Genomic DNA, 18189 nt, shown 5'->3' on the forward strand with positions numbered 1-18189 from the left:
TACGGGCCAGGTGAAGAGTAAAATGAAGACCTTGAATTTTAGGAGTGAATTTCCATCTGTCTAAAAAATCAGTTTTTAGGAGTCCCTGAGAAATGAACTGCCCTCAGGGATAAAGGAGAGCAGGACAGGCAGCTCCATAAGAAAAAGAGGTCTTAATCCCCATGTGTAGGAAATGCACAGAACATCAACATAGCTAAGTCTTCCTGGCTTCTTCACAGTCTCTGGTGAAGTTTTATTGTGGCTTCACCACAATACAGAGACTTTTTAGCAGGATATACACTGAAAGTGTCTACTGTTTCAGTGTGAAAGAAGGTGGAACTAGATTGACTGTAAGGGAAGAAATTTTTCATGAGAGTGCTATGACTCTGGAACAGGTTGACTAAAGAAGTTGTGGATACTTCATCATTGCAAGTGTAAAAAGTCAGATTTGAGAGTCTTTGGGCAACTGAAGCGTCCATTTTTCCAGTGGAAAAAGTCCCTGCTGGGGAATAGAACTAGGTGGTTTTTAAGAGTTCCTTCCAACCCCAACCAGTGTATGACTTTATGATTTTACAGGTTCAAATGCTAATGATTTATCCTGAAAAATAAATGAGTAAAATACTAGTATCTTGAGAAAGTTGATCCTCTGATGTGCTTCAGTTGTGATGATGTCTTAGAATATTCAGGCATCTTGCCATGAATTTTGCATCTGCAGTGAGGGTGCCCTTGCTTAGAGTAAGATCCAATAAAGGACTTAAATGCTTAAAGCAGGATTTACTAAAATATAGGACTGTAATTCTGAAATCCCACGCTTAGCTGCTGTCTATCTAGGATGTGCCTAGGTGTCCTCATTAGTTTTGTGCTTGACTTCAAAATTCCCAGTCATCTCAAGCTGTGATTCTTATATCCCTGTATCAGAACAGCTGCATGTCTGTCTCCTGTTTGCATCTGGTCAGCTTCTAACAAATGTCTCACCTCTGTTTCCGTTGTCACTGTGAATATTTTTTAATTTCTCAGCAGAGTTAAGTAACTTTTCTTCTGGCCAGGGTAGGCTTTTGCCAGGGTGTTTTATGTTCTAACAGGTCTCTGCTGGGTCTTGTAATTGATGAAAAGCACAATGTGAGATCACTAGTAGGTAGAAGTTATTCCTGTGGTGCACTCCTTAGAAAACTATAGTTTAAACATAGCTTAAACTATGCCTCATCAATATTTTGCATTTGCATGCAGGTAAATGTGAAGAACAGGAGTTTTCTTAATTTGAAATATGTAGGAATTGTCAAGTATCTAAGTATATGGAGGTTATGGTTTAGTGTGTTATTCTTAATGCTCTGCAGCGAGACTCCACAGCTGAGCTTGAGTATTTGGAATGTGTATCAGCACAAAGCAAAACATACTTTTGCTTCAGTCTCTTCTGAAGTATAGGCACAAACTGTCATTGCCTATGTGGTTATTTAAAGCATTGTGCTTTTTAAAGGTTGTTGGATATACCTTAATTTGTACATATTTTGCATGTTTGAGTTTTATTATATCATACAGGACTCCATGGCTTTCTGAAACATACTTACCTTCGTTTTTTTGTCTATTTATAATAGCTGTGATTTATCCTGTGTTCTCACCTGTGAGATGAGGTTTCATCTTTCATTTCAGTTTGTCAGTAAAAGTTCTGTTTCCATCTAGTAGTGTGAACAATAAGCTAAATTAGCAGTAAGGTTTCTGTTTATTTTTTGCTTTATCCATCACATATTTTTAATAAATTTTCAATGAATGTTGACTTTAATCAGGGCTATATTTATGCTCATATATTTATCATGTTTTATACAACGACAGGCCTTTGGGAAAGTTTACATTCTTTACCCCAGGAAGAACTTGAGGGGTGTAAGAATCAGAAAAGAAAAACAATGGAAATTTTTCTTGTTTGGTTTTTCAAAAAATATGATGTGCAATGTCATCTCAAATTGCATTAGAGATAGTCTTTAAAGTGTAGATGAATCTATCAGTGTTCAAGTCCAAACATAACATCTACTTGTATATAAACTTATAAAGCATTTCATTACGCCATGCTATTTTCCTTACTGCATTAGTTTCCCCAAATTATCAGGGGTGGTCTTAGCTTCCTTCCCTCCAGACCACCCTTGCTTCCATCCTTCACTTTCTCTTTCACTTTTGCTTTCAGCAGTTTCTAAATTCTGCAGTTTGGGATGCTGCTTTTATGGTGTATGTCCTTTTTGGAATTGGCATTTTGGCGTGGAAAATTACTGCAGTTGCTTCCCAGTTTGTGGGTGTTTGCTTTTCTCTTTCCTTTGTTATCAGTAAAGCTTGTACAGTATTACATTTCTCATGGCTTTTCTGTGCCTGCAACTGAATTGTTTGAAGCAGTGGATGTTATCTGCATAGCAGTGGATGTTGCCTGCTTTGACTTCAGCAAGGCTTTGGATACTGTTCTACAACATTCTGGTGTCAAAGCCGAGAAAGTGTGGGATAGATGAGTGGGCAGTGAGATGGGCTGAGAACTGGATTCTATGATCTCTAGAGGTCCCTTCCAACCCCTACAATTCTGTGATTCTGTGAAGTTTTAACAGCTACTGGTTTTCCTTGTCAATATAGTTCTATAAGAATTACACACATTTCTGCACCTGTTATAATTGTTATATCAGAATCATACCTTCACATTATTAGAGCTCAGTGTTAGTTTGTTTGTAAAAAAAAGTGCATTGGAGGATGGGAATTTTAATAAAGTTTGTGGGTTTTTGTTCTGGTTTGGTTTTTGCTTTGTTTTTTAGATAGAGAGCTTCGCTTTGTTTTAGGCGTGCACAAGCACTTTAGTCTTTACAAGTGCTTTTCTAGCTGATTGAGATCTGGTGCAGTGAAATACAAGGTGATTTTTGAAATGAGCCCTTTGTTCCACTAAAGAGCATATGTGAACATTTCCCCAGTTTGCACTGTATTGCTGTATTTACAGACTGCTGAGTATAAGAGAGGATGAAATCTGCAGTGTCATTGCAGTAGGAATTATTTGCATTTTTAGGTTTGATTACTTGTTGCAGTGCAGGCTGCACTCTGTGATGAAACAGCACCTAGAAAAAAGTAATAGCTTTCATAATTAAGAATGGTAAGTAAGAGGAGGCATGAATGTATAGGTAGCATGGACTGAGATCTGTACTTCTGCAGAGGGTTAATCTAGAGCAGAGATGTGCTGGCAGTCATTAAGAATATATGCATAGGAATTGTCTTACCAAGACAAAAAGGATTAAATAAAATGAAATGTCTTTCTTCTTTTTTACTTCATTAGGATCCTGTTGACCCTTCAAAAACTATAATTCTAATTCGCTCATTAGTTCCTGGTGGTGTGGCTGAGCAAGATGGCAGACTTTCTCCTGGAGATCGACTTATGTTTGTCAATGATATCAGCTTGGAAAATGGCAGCCTAGAAGAAGCAGTACAAGCACTGAAAGGAGCCCCAGCAGGAACAGTTAAAATAGGAGTTGCCAAACCTCTGCCTGTAAGAATTTGGGAATTTTATGGGTACTTTTCCTGACATTTAGCTGGTATATAATGATCCTGTTTTCTGTATACACTTGATGTGCTTTGGAATACAGCTGGGTGACGCAGAAAAATGCAGATTCTTTTTTTTTTTCCTGCAGTTAGGACTGGCCTGTGTAGTTTATGGATGGTATGGTGAAGCAGGACCTAGTATGTGGGGTCTTCTAGCTAATAAAACTGTGAAGTATCTTATGGTCAGCACAGTCTTTTAGGGTTGCTATTAGCTAGGCAGAATTTTGTGTTCATTACTGGGTTTTCTAAATGTGTGATGATATAAAGTCACTTCTGTTGTTTTCTGGAATTTGGTTTCTGTACTACATCACAAGTTTTGGCCTGCTACAGATATATAGGCTGTACACTTTGTGTACAAAGAAAGATGAATACTTTTCAGATGCCTCAGAGCCTACTGGATAGCTTGGTACAGGTATAAATAATTCCGGTATTGGCTATGAAAAGTTGTCTCTAGCAGTTTGAGGAGTGAGTAACTGCTTTCCTTCAGCCATTCTGAGGCAAAAATACCTAATGAGTTTTAAGAGGAGATGATTAACCTTAAGATTTGGATTGTGTGTTGTTTTTTCAGTGGTAAAAAGGATTATATCTAGAGACCTATGCTTACTAAGGCAGCATGTCAGTAAGAATGCTGTGCAATTATACATCCAGGCATTTTGATAATTCAGCTTTTACTTTCTGTCCAGCCTAGAGACCTCATTTTTCCTCCATGCATAAGTCTTCATATCCTTTCAGATCTGGAGGTGTCACATTTTACAAATGAACAAATGAAAAAATCTACAAATGAAGGAGAATGTGGAGGATTGCCAGGATAGTAAAAATCTAGTTCTAGATTATATAGGGATGCCTGGTACTTACTAAACTCTGTAACAGTGAAATCTCAGGTCATTAAATTAAAAATCTACTGGGCTACCATCTTATCTTCCTGAATTATCTATAGTAAACTCAACTAATGTTGACTAGTGTCTCTGCTGTACTGAATTCAAATCAGTAGAATGGCATTGATTATAACTGATTATTACCAGAAGCAAAAATTTTTCTTACTGTGACGTGCAAATGTAACTTCATTGTAAAAGCAGAGAGGGAAAAAAAGGGCTAACAGTGAGTCAGTAGGTAGTTACTGAGGTGCATATGTTTGGGGCTTACGTGGTGTGAAGGTTACAGATAGCCTGGCTGATTAAATTGCTTCTGTTGTTAGGTGGACTCCAGCGGAGCTGGTCTGGCTGTTGAACCCATCTTTGAATCTCAGTTTGCTACGGAGAATGTAATATTTCTGCCTTCACCAGTTACGTCTGGCAGCTTCTGTAGTGAGGATTTCAACTTCAGGTTCCCTTTTTCAACGTCAACTCCCAAGGTAAAAAGGAATATGGTTTTATCTTGCTTACGAATGTAGAAAGGCTCAGTGTTCCTCTGTGCCACTGTATTACTAAACATGAATGCTTCGTGTTGTTCCACTTCCATCTGCACCAACATTTGTTATAAGTTTAAAGTCTAGCTTTCTTCAAAATACTATTTGAGTCTTTTGGTGTTGTCTGTATGGGAGAGAAGCAGTGGAAGGTTGAAAACTGGGGCTGAGCTTTGTATAACCAGATAAAGTACTGTGAGATATTTGTAATGTTAAAGCTGCAGTGATCAGTCTTCTGCGGAAACATAATTGGTATTTTTTCAAAGCATATTAAAGAATGATAAAATAAAACACTTGCATAATTCTGCAGCATTTTAGATATAAAAAGATTAAGTTTTTGTCATAAACCTTGCTTTTTTACTGCCCAATAATTAGATATTTACTAATTAATTTACCGTGTTCTTGAATGAATTATTATTTTACTGTATTTAAATAAAATTAAAGCCATATCAAAATTCTGACTACTGATCATTTATATTTCAACTTAATAAATGAAGTTAAGGTTCTTAAGACTATTACTATCTTTATTCCTGTTGGTCACATACCCATGTGATTGTTTGTATCAGAATTGGCTTTATTTCTCTTAGTAGCTTTTCATTCTCCTTTCTCTTTTCAATCTGTAGATTTACTTCTGTAATCCAGAGTCTTCTGAGTCATTTTTCTTAGCACTGATGGTCTTTGAAAGCAACACTGTAGGAATTTCTTCTAGGTTTTGCAGTCGGTGGTCTTGATCAGAGTAGTTTCTGCTTTTACCTTCATGCCTCTGCTACAGTATCTTCCTTTATCCCTTACCCTGAGTATATTCATCCCTTGCAACGCTCTGATTGAAAAGCTAAATTCATCTTCTAATGGCTTCTTCCAATCTACAGAAGAGCACATCTCTGCTGTGCCAGTGAGGCAGATTGTGCTGTTAACCCTGTAATTGTTACTTAAATGGATTATGTATTTTTCATGCTGAGAAGCATTTAATAACATAGGCGCTCAGTTTACATAATATATCGTGTTGAGATTTACCAAGTCTGAATTAATTTTTGATATTGACTTAAAGAAGGATTTGGTTTCCATTTTTTTCTTCTTCTTCTTTTTTTTTAATTTAATTTTATTTTTTTTTTAAGATTAGAGTCCTGAATTTCCACAGTTCTTCTCTTTGCACCAGTAAGAAGAGTTTGTTCTCTTCAAGTAAGATTTAATAGTGTGCAATTATGAAGTGCTTCAGAAAGTGAACACAGTAAGGAAATCGATTTGTAAAAGAGGAGTTTGGAAGCAGTAAAATGTAGTAGAAAAAAAAAAAAAAAAAAAAAAGAGGTGCCATTGGATGCTATGACGAATATTGAGATATTTGAGCTATTTCTAACTTGAGAGGCAGTTGAAGTACAGATTATGAATGCCTTTACCATCAATTTAAAGATAGCTGACAAGAAACAATTTTAGGTCAAAGTAATGCTCTTATGGGGTCATGTGCAGCTGTTGCTACAAATTCTTAACATTTTGTTTGTCTTCAAAATTAAAAGCATTGGCTTTTCTTTAAATGAAATAAATTTTAAAAGGTTACATGTTGCTACTTTAATATGCACGTATGACATAAGGAAAAAATGTTGAAAACCGTCTGAGTCTTTGCAGTGAATATACTCTCAGTGATCTAAAAACAGATCTGAAACAGAGTTAAAGGTGTATGTCCTTGGCTGTCTTTGAAGCCTTATGAGTTCATTTAAATAGATTATAGTTCTGATGTTCTGATTATCGAAAAGTAGGAAATTTCATTGATTACATTATGCAGATTAGTAGTAATTAGGCCTTGCTCAGTTATTTTTTCAGATGTTACTTAAACCAGTTGTGTTATTTACAAATGGTCCATTGTTTGGTCTGGTCTAGGGACATTATAAGCATGTAGGTATTCTGTCAAAGAAAAAAATTCCAGGGCTGTGGGAGAAAAACAATACAAAATATCCCCAAATCCTGTGAATTTTGATTTAATGTATTCTGGAAAACAAACTGGAGAATCATGTTATTCTCACTTTATGGAAATGTAATAAAGGACTTAAACGGATCAGTTTAAGATAAAGATAAGATAAAGATAGAGATTCTTGTGACTACATTTGCTGTATTTCTGAGAAGAATATGTAGCAGTGACGTAGAGCCTTTGCATATAACCTCTTAATCCTTAATGCATCTTCTTAATATGTAATGGCCTATGTGTTTTTAAAATTAATTACTTTGGAAACTAAGGAGGATTTGAGTATTTTTTCAGAAGCTTGTGATTATTGATATCCTTTAAAAATACTTGAAATGGGAGATCAAGTAATCTTGAAAGTCTAAGCAAGTTTGATGTAGAGAACTTAGTCTTGGTATGGCTGTTTTGGATAATGACACTAGCAATATGTACTGACTGCTAAACTTCCGTAACTATGTCATTTCATTTCAGAGCTGTCACACTTCAAAACTTCAAAACTTAAGTGTTCATTCATTTGCTGAATTTAACTCAGTTTTTACTATTCCCTCCTTGTACGGAAGGGATATTAAAAAATAACAAACAAACATAAAAACATTTCTTCTCAGTTACATGGATAATCAGACTGTATGATTGTTCTATAAATTGTTTGAAGTTACTTTTAATTGGAAAGTGATTTGAGAATAAAAACTTTGGTCTTGCAAATTTTTTCTACCTGAGAAAAGACAGTTGTACTCTAATTTTTAGATTGCTGAAGCTTGTTAAGTCTCATTTGAGAGTGAGTAAGTTGACATTTCTTTGAGTTTGTGAAGATTTTCTGACTGATACATCAATAGAATTTCAGCAGTAACTTCGTCTTCATTGATTCGTGGTATTATAAAATGGAATAATTTGTCTCAGAAATCAGATAAATTCTGTAGTAAACTGTGTTTAGAAATCTGCTGAGAGTACTCATGTTAGAACTAATATGTTTAAATTGTGAGATTAGATTCTGTGAGGTTAGTTTCTATTTAAGATTCACATTTTAGTGTAGTCAAAATAATGTTGATCATTTATTGCCTCCTGTTTTCAACAGATTACTGGAGAGGAATATTTGAGTTCTGCAGATGATAGTCATATGTCTACCGAGAGTACGTACAATATGGATGTGAGTGAGAGAGAACAAAATATTACAGAGACAGACAGACGCATGGAAACTACAGCTACTTTTGCGGATGAGACTTTTCCGACTGAGTGTACTTTTGAGATCAAACATGTGAGTGTTCATTTTCAAAATATAAGTGAGAACATAACAGTTTGAACTGAATCTCTGACAACAGAAGAATTTGCAAAAATACTAACACACAGCTTGATGCCACTGGAAAAGTAAAGATTTCTTTTTTTTTTTTTTTTTTTTTTTTTAACCCAGAAAAACTGGGTTTTGGAAAGGCATTATGAAACCATTGAATGTCCTTCTGAAATTGACACTGATCAGCAACAACTTGTGGCTCTTTGACTGTAAATGTGGAAGCTCGCATCCAAAACTTAGGAATTTAGTAGGCTTAGTCAAAGAGATAATTTATAGTTTCACAAAAGTAATCTCCCAGAGACTGGAGATAACGCGTGTATTTAAGTCTGCTCATACCTTGCAGCACTAGTCAATGCTGAAGCATAGTGTACTTGTTGGGCAGACTGGGGATCCAGGTCAGGGCTTTCTGTTAAGTTCCACAAAGAAATGGGCATATAGAGGAGGTTCATAGCTGAAAACCAGTTGTGGAAAACCAGTGGGAAGTGGTGTGAAAGTCTTACATCCAGGTGCTCATGCAGAGTTGCGCAGTTCATCTCATACATGGTCTAAGGCTGTGCAAGTAGTGTTCCCTTATAAGACAGTCACTATTCAATTCCATTTCAATTCTTTCCCTTCAATGTTTAAAGCAGTCTTAAAAGAGTTATAGTTTTGTATTAACTTTATTACTTTAGTATTAACGAGTTCTCAGGCATCTCAAGTGTATGAGTCAGAAAGCCACTGAATTCATCCCACCAATTTTAAAAGAGTAAATTGTGTCCCTAAATGAGCAATGTACTTTGCAATAGATTTGCTCTGTCCCACAGTGAAAAGACATACGTCAGTTTGATCTTTAATGGAGTGACCATATAGGGAATCTGTATTAATTATATTCATAGCTTTGGTAAAAGGTAAGATGAACTGAAGTCTGTGTCCATGCATACTCTTATGTCTGTATTATGAACTAACGTTATTTTCCTTCGTGTTAGGATAAAAGAACGTTCGTGGAATCTAGCCTTTTATTGCCTGTGGAAAAAGTTTTCAAAATCTCAAATCCAGTGAAAAACATGTATGAGGAGACCATCACTATTGAAAAAGGCAATTCAAGTCTAGGTAAAATAACTGTCATGTTTTTTAACCTTTGAAGAAACATGGGATCCTTCCTTTCTCTTTCCTTCTCTTATATTTCCCGTTCTAATAGTAAAGACTAAACATTTTCATTTTAAACGGAAAGCATAACATGGTATTTCTCTTTGCTGCTTTTGTTCTCTTTGGCTATGATGGCAGTGAATCCACTTGCTGTCATCTTTAACAGAAAATAAAGTGCTGTTCTCACTGATAATTTTTTTTTTCCATGAAGGAACTTGGTTGATCCTAAATATTAATAATACAGTTTTAATACATTGTTTTTGTGTCTGTATATGATATGCTGATATGACTCCCATCTACAAGAATGGCAAGGAGGATCTGGAGAACTACAGGCTTGTCAGCCTGACAAATCATCTTGGGTGAAGTCACACGGCACGTGCGCGGTGTCCAGGGGATCAGGCCCAGCCAGCACAGACTCACGAAAGGCAGGTCATGCTTGACCAACCTCATCTCCTTCTATGATTGGGTGACCAGACTGGTAGATAAGGGGAAGGCTGTTGATGTATTCTACCTGGACTTCAGCAAAGCCTTTGACACGGTCTCTCACAGTATTCCCCATTATTCTCCTGGGGAAACTGGCTGCCCATGGTCTGGGCAGGTATACCCTTCTTTACATAAGGAACTGGCTAGAGGGCTGTGCCCAGCGGGTAGTGGTGAATGGAGCTAAGTCCAGCTGGCATCCTGTTATGAGTGGTGTCCACCAGCATTTGGTACTGGGACCCATCTTGTTTAATATCTTTACTGATGACCTAGATGGAAGGGATTGAGTGTATCCTCAGTATGTTTGCAGATGACACCAAGTTGGGTGGTGGTGCCTGAGGGTACGAAAGCCCTTCAGAGGGATCTAGATAAGCTGGACTGCTGGGCTGAAGTGAATGGGATGAGGTTCAGCAAGGCCAAGTGCCAGGTCCCGCACTTTGGCCACAACAACCCTATGCAGTGCTATAGGCTTGGGGCTGAGTAGTTAGATGACTGTGAAGAGGAAAGGGATCTGGGGGTGTTGGTTGATGCTCGGCTGAACATGAGCTGACAGTGTGCCCAGGTGGCCAAGAGGGCCAACGGCATCCTGGCCTGCATTAGAAATAGTGTGGCCAGCAGGAGCAGGGAGGTGATCATTCCTCTGTACTCAGCACTGGTGAGGCTGCACCTCAAGTACTGTGTTCAGTTTTGGGCTCCTCACTACAAGAAAGACATTGAGGCCCTGATATGTGTTCAGAGAAGGGCAATAAAACTGGTGAGGGGTCTGGAACATAAATCTTATAAGGGGCGGCTGAGGGAGCTGGGATTGTTCAGTCTGTAGAAGAGGAGGCTCACAGGTGACCTCACTGTACTCTACAGCTGCCTGAAGGGAGGTTCTGATGAGGAGAGTGTCATGGTTTTATGATTTTTGGTTTTCGGTATTCCACATCATAACATCACTGGGAGTTTAACTGTCAATGCTCAAGTCCTGGGTACCTGCCCAGAAAAAAAGAACTGCATCCCCCGGGGGACTTTGCGGTCACAGAGAGGAGATAGAACTCCTGGCAAGGTCACCTGATGCGCTCTTTTTCGCCTGCCCTTCATCGTGGGCGCTGCTCCCATCTCCCTGCTGCTCAACTGCATTGATAGGACAGGCAAAACAGACAGCTGCTTAACACCTTCTGTGTCTACAGCAGCTATTCCAAAAGCCCATCGATATACTTTGGGATCCTTAAAGTATCCCTGTCTGAGATAATCAATACCAAGTACACTTGGAGCCCCTGGGCCAGTCACAATAGGGTGCTTTTGCCAGTCTTTACCAGTGAGGCTGATTTCAGCCTGCAACATAGTCAGCTCTTGGGAGCTCCCAGTCACTCCATGAATATACATTGATTCTGTCCCTGGGTGACTCGAGGGCATTGGAGTGCACTGTGCACCAGTGTCCACTCTGTTACCACCATGGACCCATCAGCATCAGGCACGGTAGACAGTTTGTCTATCATTATATCTTCTTGTTTGCTCTCCATTCTGTTCAGCTTTTCAGCTACCTTTGCAATGACTGAAACACAAGCTCATAGAGGGCTTAAATGTAACTCAAAGTCTTGAAGTTTATTAATCAGTTCAATTATAAGGGGTCTTCTTTCCCCTCTGCCATACATTGCTGCAAATGTACCGGTGCACCTTTCTGGTGCAGTCTTCTGACTGTATGCCACATGTTTGGTGTATACCTGACTCTCTCAGGATCATGCTCTTGGTCTGGCTCATCAGGAATGAAATTGGGGCTATGCAGTGTTTCCACCACAGCATGTTCTCTCAAATAACAGATGCCTTTTTCTGTATCAGCCCATTTCTTTTACTCAGGCATCTGATCGTGTTTGAAGGGGTATCTTTCTTTTACAGCTAGCAACATCTGCTTCCAGAGGGTGAAGGCCTGGTTCTGGCATGTACCAATGCCTCTGTCAATGGCTGAGTCCCTAGCAATGCCACTCAGTTGGCGAGCTTCTCTACTATCTAGCCACACACTGTTGGCCCCATTGTCCCAACATCGAAGTAACCAAGTAGCAATAGGCTCATTTGGGTGACGTGAGAAGTCTTTTCTCAGACTTTGAATTTCATTCATTGTCAGAGATCGATCAACAATGATAACGATATCTTGTTCACCTCTTACTCTTTCAGGACTTCTTGTTACCCTCGTAGGCATTGGTGACCATGGTCTTACTGAGGTCCCTTCCCCTGGATTCCAGGGTGCTTCTCCTGGATCTCGGAGCCACTCCTCTGGACCTGTTTCCTCCTTTTTCTTCTGTTCTGAGTTGAGATTCATTTCATTTTCCATCCTCTTACAGGAGCAACTGACATCACTTGTGGTGCCTCCTGTGGTTGGTCAGGTTGGTCAGTTCTGATACTCTCATCCTCTAGCTCCGCTTGGAGTCTGTCTTGTTCAATTATGAGAGTATTCAGTTCAGATTGGAGGGTGTCTCGCTCAGTTTGGAGGGTGTCGAGTTTGGATTGGAGAGAGTCTCACTCGGATTTGAAGGCACCTCATTGAGATTGGAGATTCCTTCTCTCAGCTTGGAGATTCTCTCCTTCTGCTTGGAGTCTTTCTTTCTCAGCTCAGAGACACTCTTGCCAGGTTTTGAGATTCTCTCTCCTGGCTAGGAGACTCTCTTTCTTAACGCGGATATTTTCTGTCGCCTTGGAGACTCTTTCTTTGGATTTGGAGACTGTTTCTCAACTAGGAGACTCTCTGGATGTGGAGATTCTTCCTCTCAGCTTGGAGTCTCTGCTGGAGACTCTCCTTTTCAGCCTGGACACTCTCTCTTTGGGATTGCAGGGAGTCTGTCTCGATTTGGAGGGCATCTCTCTCGGACTTGAGGATATCCCTCTCAGATTTGAGGTCTTTTCTCTCTTCCAGGAGACTCTCTCACTCAGCCCGGAGATTCTCCCTCTCAGCTCTCAGACATTCTCTTTCAGTTTCACAAACTCTCTCCCTCTCTGGGATACTATTGAATAAGGCCTGACAAGCATTAGCCAGGCCCCAAATCATTTGTGCCTCCTCAGATCTGCCTGAGCCGCAACATCCCTGTCTCAAATAAATGTTTAAGCTCTCAGGGTCTTTCAGGTGTTCAGGAGTAAAATTCCACCGAAGATGTCCATCTCTCTGAAGTCTCTCCCAAGCCTTTCCACACTCCCTGCCACTCAATATGCTCTGGTTTTGGGAAAGACTTCCTCAGAATACAATAAATGCAAATACTGACTGAAATGATGTAGATTCAGGGAGATTAACAATGCGATCAGGTGAGCATTCAGAACCTGCATAAAGGATTTAAAGGAGAGACTGGGAGCCCGCTTAAAAATCCCAATTTATGTGAAATTAGCAGCTCCCTCTGCAAACAGGTTTAAAAGAGAAAGCAGAATCTTTTTTTCTCTCTTTATAGAAGCAAGATAGCATTGCTCAAAGTTTACAAATATCCCAGATTATTGGCAGTCCACCTGGACTTTCATGGTCAAGCTTCCAGTGAGCACCGGTGAAAAAGATAAACTTTCCCAGCGAAGCTCTCCGAGAGCAGAGAGAGATTCTAAAAAGCTAAAGCAGCTGTTGCCTGCATTCTCCACCAAGAAAGTAAAAGGTTTACGGGCTGGTTCAGCCCGGTTCCACGATCAGCGGGGCGGAGGGATCCGCAGATCCATGCCTCCGGAAAAATGGAAACAGTGGACCCCAAAATAATTTAAAAATCAGCGGCAACGATCTGAGGAGAAACAAACTAATTTTCTAAATATGGGTGGCAGAACATTTAAGCATTGGGAGAAGCATTTGGCAAAAGCCACCTGATTGGTCAGTACTAGAGGATCGATCAATCGAGGTGGTCCTGGTAGCTCCTTACATACTGTCAGGGGAGATAAAGTCCCTGTAGTACATGTAAAGAACATGTTGGGAAAAGCGGTTTGGGTCTTTCCAGCTTGTGGGAAGGGCAAACCTCTTTGTGGAACTGTTTTTGCCCAGGGACCTGGGTCCACTTGGTGAGTGATACAGAGAGACGGGGATGTTCAATGGGTACCCCAAGGGAATTTGACACTGGGGGAGTGCAGTCAGGCTCTGCAGATCCCTCCACCCCCCTGGTCGTGGAACCGGGCTGAACCAGCCCGTAAACCTTTAATATTCTCCAGAGTTGTATACCACATTGTATGCAGGTACCAAGTACATATTTCCATCAGTGTTTTCAATCAATTGTATATACCTATTGGTCCAGAGCGGTTTGGCCTCTTCTCCCATGCAACAAACAGGACCCAAGGAAATGGCCACAAGTTGTACCACAGGAGGTTTAGATTAGACATAAGGAAAAGCTTTTTCTCTGAGTGAGTGGTCAGGCACTGGAATGGCTGCCCAGGGAAGTGGCGGAGTCGCTGTCCCTGGCAGTGTTGAAGAGGCACCTGGATGAGGAGCTACAAGATATGGTTCAGTTTGTGGTAGCGATGGTGATGGGAGGACAGTTGGACTAGATGACCTTGTAGGTCCTTTCCAACCTTGTGATTCTGTGGTTCTGTGATTCTGTGATCTACAGTGGAAAGGCACAAGATGGGGCCAGTAAATGCTGTATTTTGAGATGAAAAAGCTTTGATCAAAGAGCTTTATATTCATATGTAAACATGAAATCATCTTGTTTTCTGAGTATGGTCAAAACTAAGCAAGCTGTTCAATTTCTTTCCACTGATTTTCACTTTATCTTAAGTTTCAGTATTTCTGAAAAGATCCGATAATGAATATATTTATTTATAGTGTTTTTAATTCAAAAATATAGTGTATAGTATATAGTAAATTCAAAAATTCAAAAATATAGTGTTTTTAATTTCAAAAAATTCAAAATTCAAAATTTTGTGGAGAATCTGCCATTTTTAAAGATTTGCAATCTGCATCTCCCTGAACATACTGATCAAAGGTGTATTGTGGTATTGATAGGTTCAGTAGGTTGAAGCAGTTTTTGCTGTCCTCTTCAGGTTCCTGTAGTGGCTGTGGAGGCAGCGAGGGTTGTGTGGGCATAAGCACAGGAATCTCATAGCCAGTCAGTGGAAGGTTTGGGGTAGGAGACAATGCTTCTCCCCTCCTGACTTAGGCCAGAGTGTTTGTTTTGTTGCAAAGTACAGGTGCTTTTCCTTCTCGGAAGACTTTCTGGCTTTGTCAGAGTGAAACATAGTTTAAGTGTTGGCTTTTTGCAGTGGCTTTAAATATACTCAGAGATGTACTGTCTGCAGAAAGCACCCTGACAGAAGCCCTTGAGCCCTTTTCCATAAATTGCCATGGTTCTGAATTTCCTTACCATGCTGAGGTGGATGACATGTCATGGTACTGTAATACTGCGAGCACTTTTGCATAGAACTTGTCACAGTTGACAGTCCCTGGCAAATCATAAATTTTAAACTCCGGTCATTTGAAACACCATGTTCTTGCATCTGTTTAATAAAGTCCCATCATGAAAGTGGTTTTGTAGTTTTTCAGTTTTTCCAAAAGATAAAACATGATTCTACATACCGAAATAGAGAGACATGTATATTCCTTTGTCTAAGAAGCTTTTGGGGTAGTTTTTTGATAGCGGGGCCACCTTCTTATAGCTTGGATAACAATGTTGATCTCAACTGTAAGTGAACATGAGGAACCAGCACTATTCAGAGAGTTTATATTTATGGAAATCCAAAAAGCATAAGTGAAAATCTTGTTTAGTTTTGTTCTTTAAAAGCTAGCAGTACTTTTATTTTTTTTTCCTCTGAGACAGTTGTGTAGGCAGATGTTTACTTGGTTTGCTGAGCCTGGATAGCCTATAGGTTGCAGTTGTTTTCTAAACTTTTCAGCCAGTTCCTGTTCTGTAGTCTGTCTCCCAAGGTCTACATTCCTGGAGTCAAGTGGTCAGTCTTCTGTAGCCATGTTTGTATATAAATGATCAGAATTTTCTCATATCAGTATCTTTGGAAGGTTTGCTGTGGTTAACTGTTGCTTTGGAGATGATCTTCCTTCCAGTCAATCTGGACAAGATGGTAAGGAATTGCAAAAATAGAATTGCCCTCCCGTTACTTACTAACTTGTGGTTTACATCAAAAGCCAGGAGAACCCAAGAGGAGTGCTCACTGCATCTTCCTTTAGCAAATTCTGCTCTAAAAGGCACTTTTCCTTCGGTATCTTTTTCTCGTAAGGAAAAGCTTTCAACATTCATCAATGCACACAAAAGAATAAGAAAAGCTTCTTAGCGTTAAGAGTGTTAAGCCCACAGTAATATAAAGGCAGAGAAAACTGTTTTGGGTCTTAAGGTACCTTTTGCCTTTGTGAAGAGCAGTTGTTTGGTTTTTTTTTTGTTTTAGAAGTGTCATCATGAATACCAGCTGCCCTGTAGGCAGTTTTTGTCTTACTTCCCCTTAGTGAAAAGAATGCAGAGTTAAATGATGCATGTAAATCAAGAGACATAACATCTTGCTGCACCACAGGCAGGGTTGTCATGTACACAGAATAAAGGACTGTATCTATTAATAGTAAACAGGCTATTGCAGAAGTTAGGATGCTCTTCTGGGCCTAAGCAACTGGCTGCTTAAATTTTTGAAGAAAATTAAGAATTGTATTGCCCCATACTTATAATTAATTTTTTTTTTCTTTTTTTTTCTTTCTTTTTTTCTGAAAAGAGCAATCAGAAAACTGAGATGTGGCAAATGAACTTGAGGAACCACCCAGAGGGGTTACAAGCTTAACTGTTTTAGGAGCGATTTTATTGCTTTTATGAGATCTATTTGATTCTTGGTTTATTTTCTGCTTAAATATTCCACTGCTTTTTACTTTTTTATATTCAACTTGATATATGAAATTACATAAGGTAAAGTGAAGATATTGTGAATGTGATTTTTAACTCTTGTCTCCCTTTGGAAAGATGGGAACACAAGGAGAATAAGGACAGTGTTGGGCTTGTTGAGGTTGGCAGGTCATGTGGCTGTCTTATGCCTTCCCAGTCTGCTATCACTTCACTTTCCCTTGTCACCCAGAGTTAGGGCTGGAAGAAGATACTAACGCTCACCTGTCTCACACCTTTCTCACTCTAGGGATGACAGTAAGCTCTGACAAAGATGGCACAGGAATGATAGTTCGTAGTGTCATCCATGGAGGATCAATAAGTCGTGATGGACGGATTAAAGTGGGAGACTGCATCTTGTCCATTAATGAAGAATCAAGCGCTAACTTAACCAATGCAGAAGCCCGAGCTATGCTAAGGAGACATTCACTCGTTGGACAAGAAATGAAGTAGGTACAGCCAGAATATTGACTCTAGTAGGAAAAGGCTAATAATCAAAATTTGTCTAGATTCATGCATATTTTCTAAATCCGTTTTTTTTTGTTGTTTTTACAGTGTGCATTTAAGTTACCATTTCAGCAAATTATTTGCTATGAAATTACAGCTTCATGAATTTGAAAGTTAAAATCACTTGTATAGGAGATTTTGGGTGTTCTTTAAAAAATTAATTCTGTGATTAATTAACCATCTTCATTAATACCTTTGCGTGGCTTTATTGAAGTAGTAGGATTTGTTAGAGTTTTGCATTTACAGTATGACACTGCTAAACAAATCAAGCATTTCCTCAGATATATTTTTGCTTCTGAAATGTCAGCTATCTTGGCCATTGCACAGATGTCTCCATCTGATGGAAATGATGTTTGTAGTGGATTTTGGTTTTGGCTGCCAAACAGAAACTATAAAACCCAATCTTAATGTGGAAAAGCAATATTAAAAAAAACATTAGTACATCTGTGATTAAAAAGTGTGTTTTGTGAAGTCTCTTCCAAGTTCTCATTAGTACATATGAAGGAACTGTTTCTTGAATGCTTTAATTTTTTTCTCTGGAGTGCTGCTGCTTAAAATTTGAAATATTTAATAGGCTTAAAAATCCACTTGCTTAATATGAAAGAACTACACTTAACTTTCCAGTAAAAAAATGAACTTTGCAAGAAAGTTTTTTTACTGGAAAGTTAAGTGTAGTTCTTCGTAGATGTCACAACTGCCCAACATCTAAATATGAAGTGTTCCTGGGCTTATGGGTGGTACTCTAGTCCAATGAGCGCTGAGTTTACAGCTCAAATAAACAAACTAACAGTTGTTTTTCTGAAATCCATGATAACGTGGGCTGGGTCAGATCTGCTAATAAAATTCTTTGAGCTCTTGTTAATAGAAGTCTCTAATATTTAAGGAGGCAGCTCTGAAAACGGTCGGTACAATCCCAGTGTGGTGGCAGGTAACTAGTTTCTATCCATTCAGAAAGGGCTGCACACTAAAAGATAGGGCTTTTCTTTCTTCTTGGGAAGTATGTGCTGGCTTTAAATAGTGGTGTCATTCCGAGAGCAAGTACATAAAGCATGGAGTGGTACGTTCAATTGTCTGCATGTAGTACTAGGATTTTATACTAGCTTGCTTA

The 18189-nt window shown here is 39.1% G+C and overlaps 1 protein-coding gene across 10 annotated transcripts in view; it reads left to right on the top strand.

The window, feature by feature from the left end:
- MPDZ (multiple PDZ domain crumbs cell polarity complex component) overlaps positions 1–18189 on the top strand; it is a 105898-nt gene that overhangs the window by 44505 nt on the left and 43204 nt on the right. For all 10 annotated transcript variants that reach the window (XM_052700733.1, XM_052700735.1, XM_052700736.1 and 7 more), the window contains 5 exons: positions 3269–3478; positions 4727–4882; positions 7957–8136; positions 9135–9258; positions 16825–17023. In XM_052700733.1, coding sequence (XP_052556693.1) covers positions 3269–3478; positions 4727–4882; positions 7957–8136; positions 9135–9258; positions 16825–17023 — 869 coding nt within the window. The remainder of the gene's footprint in view (positions 1–3268; positions 3479–4726; positions 4883–7956; positions 8137–9134; positions 9259–16824; positions 17024–18189) is intronic.

Source organism: Tympanuchus pallidicinctus, unplaced genomic scaffold (assembly GCF_026119805.1).
Source record: "Tympanuchus pallidicinctus isolate F22 unplaced genomic scaffold, pur_lepc_1.0 scaffold4, whole genome shotgun sequence".
NCBI lineage: Eukaryota > Metazoa > Chordata > Aves > Galliformes > Phasianidae > Tympanuchus > Tympanuchus pallidicinctus.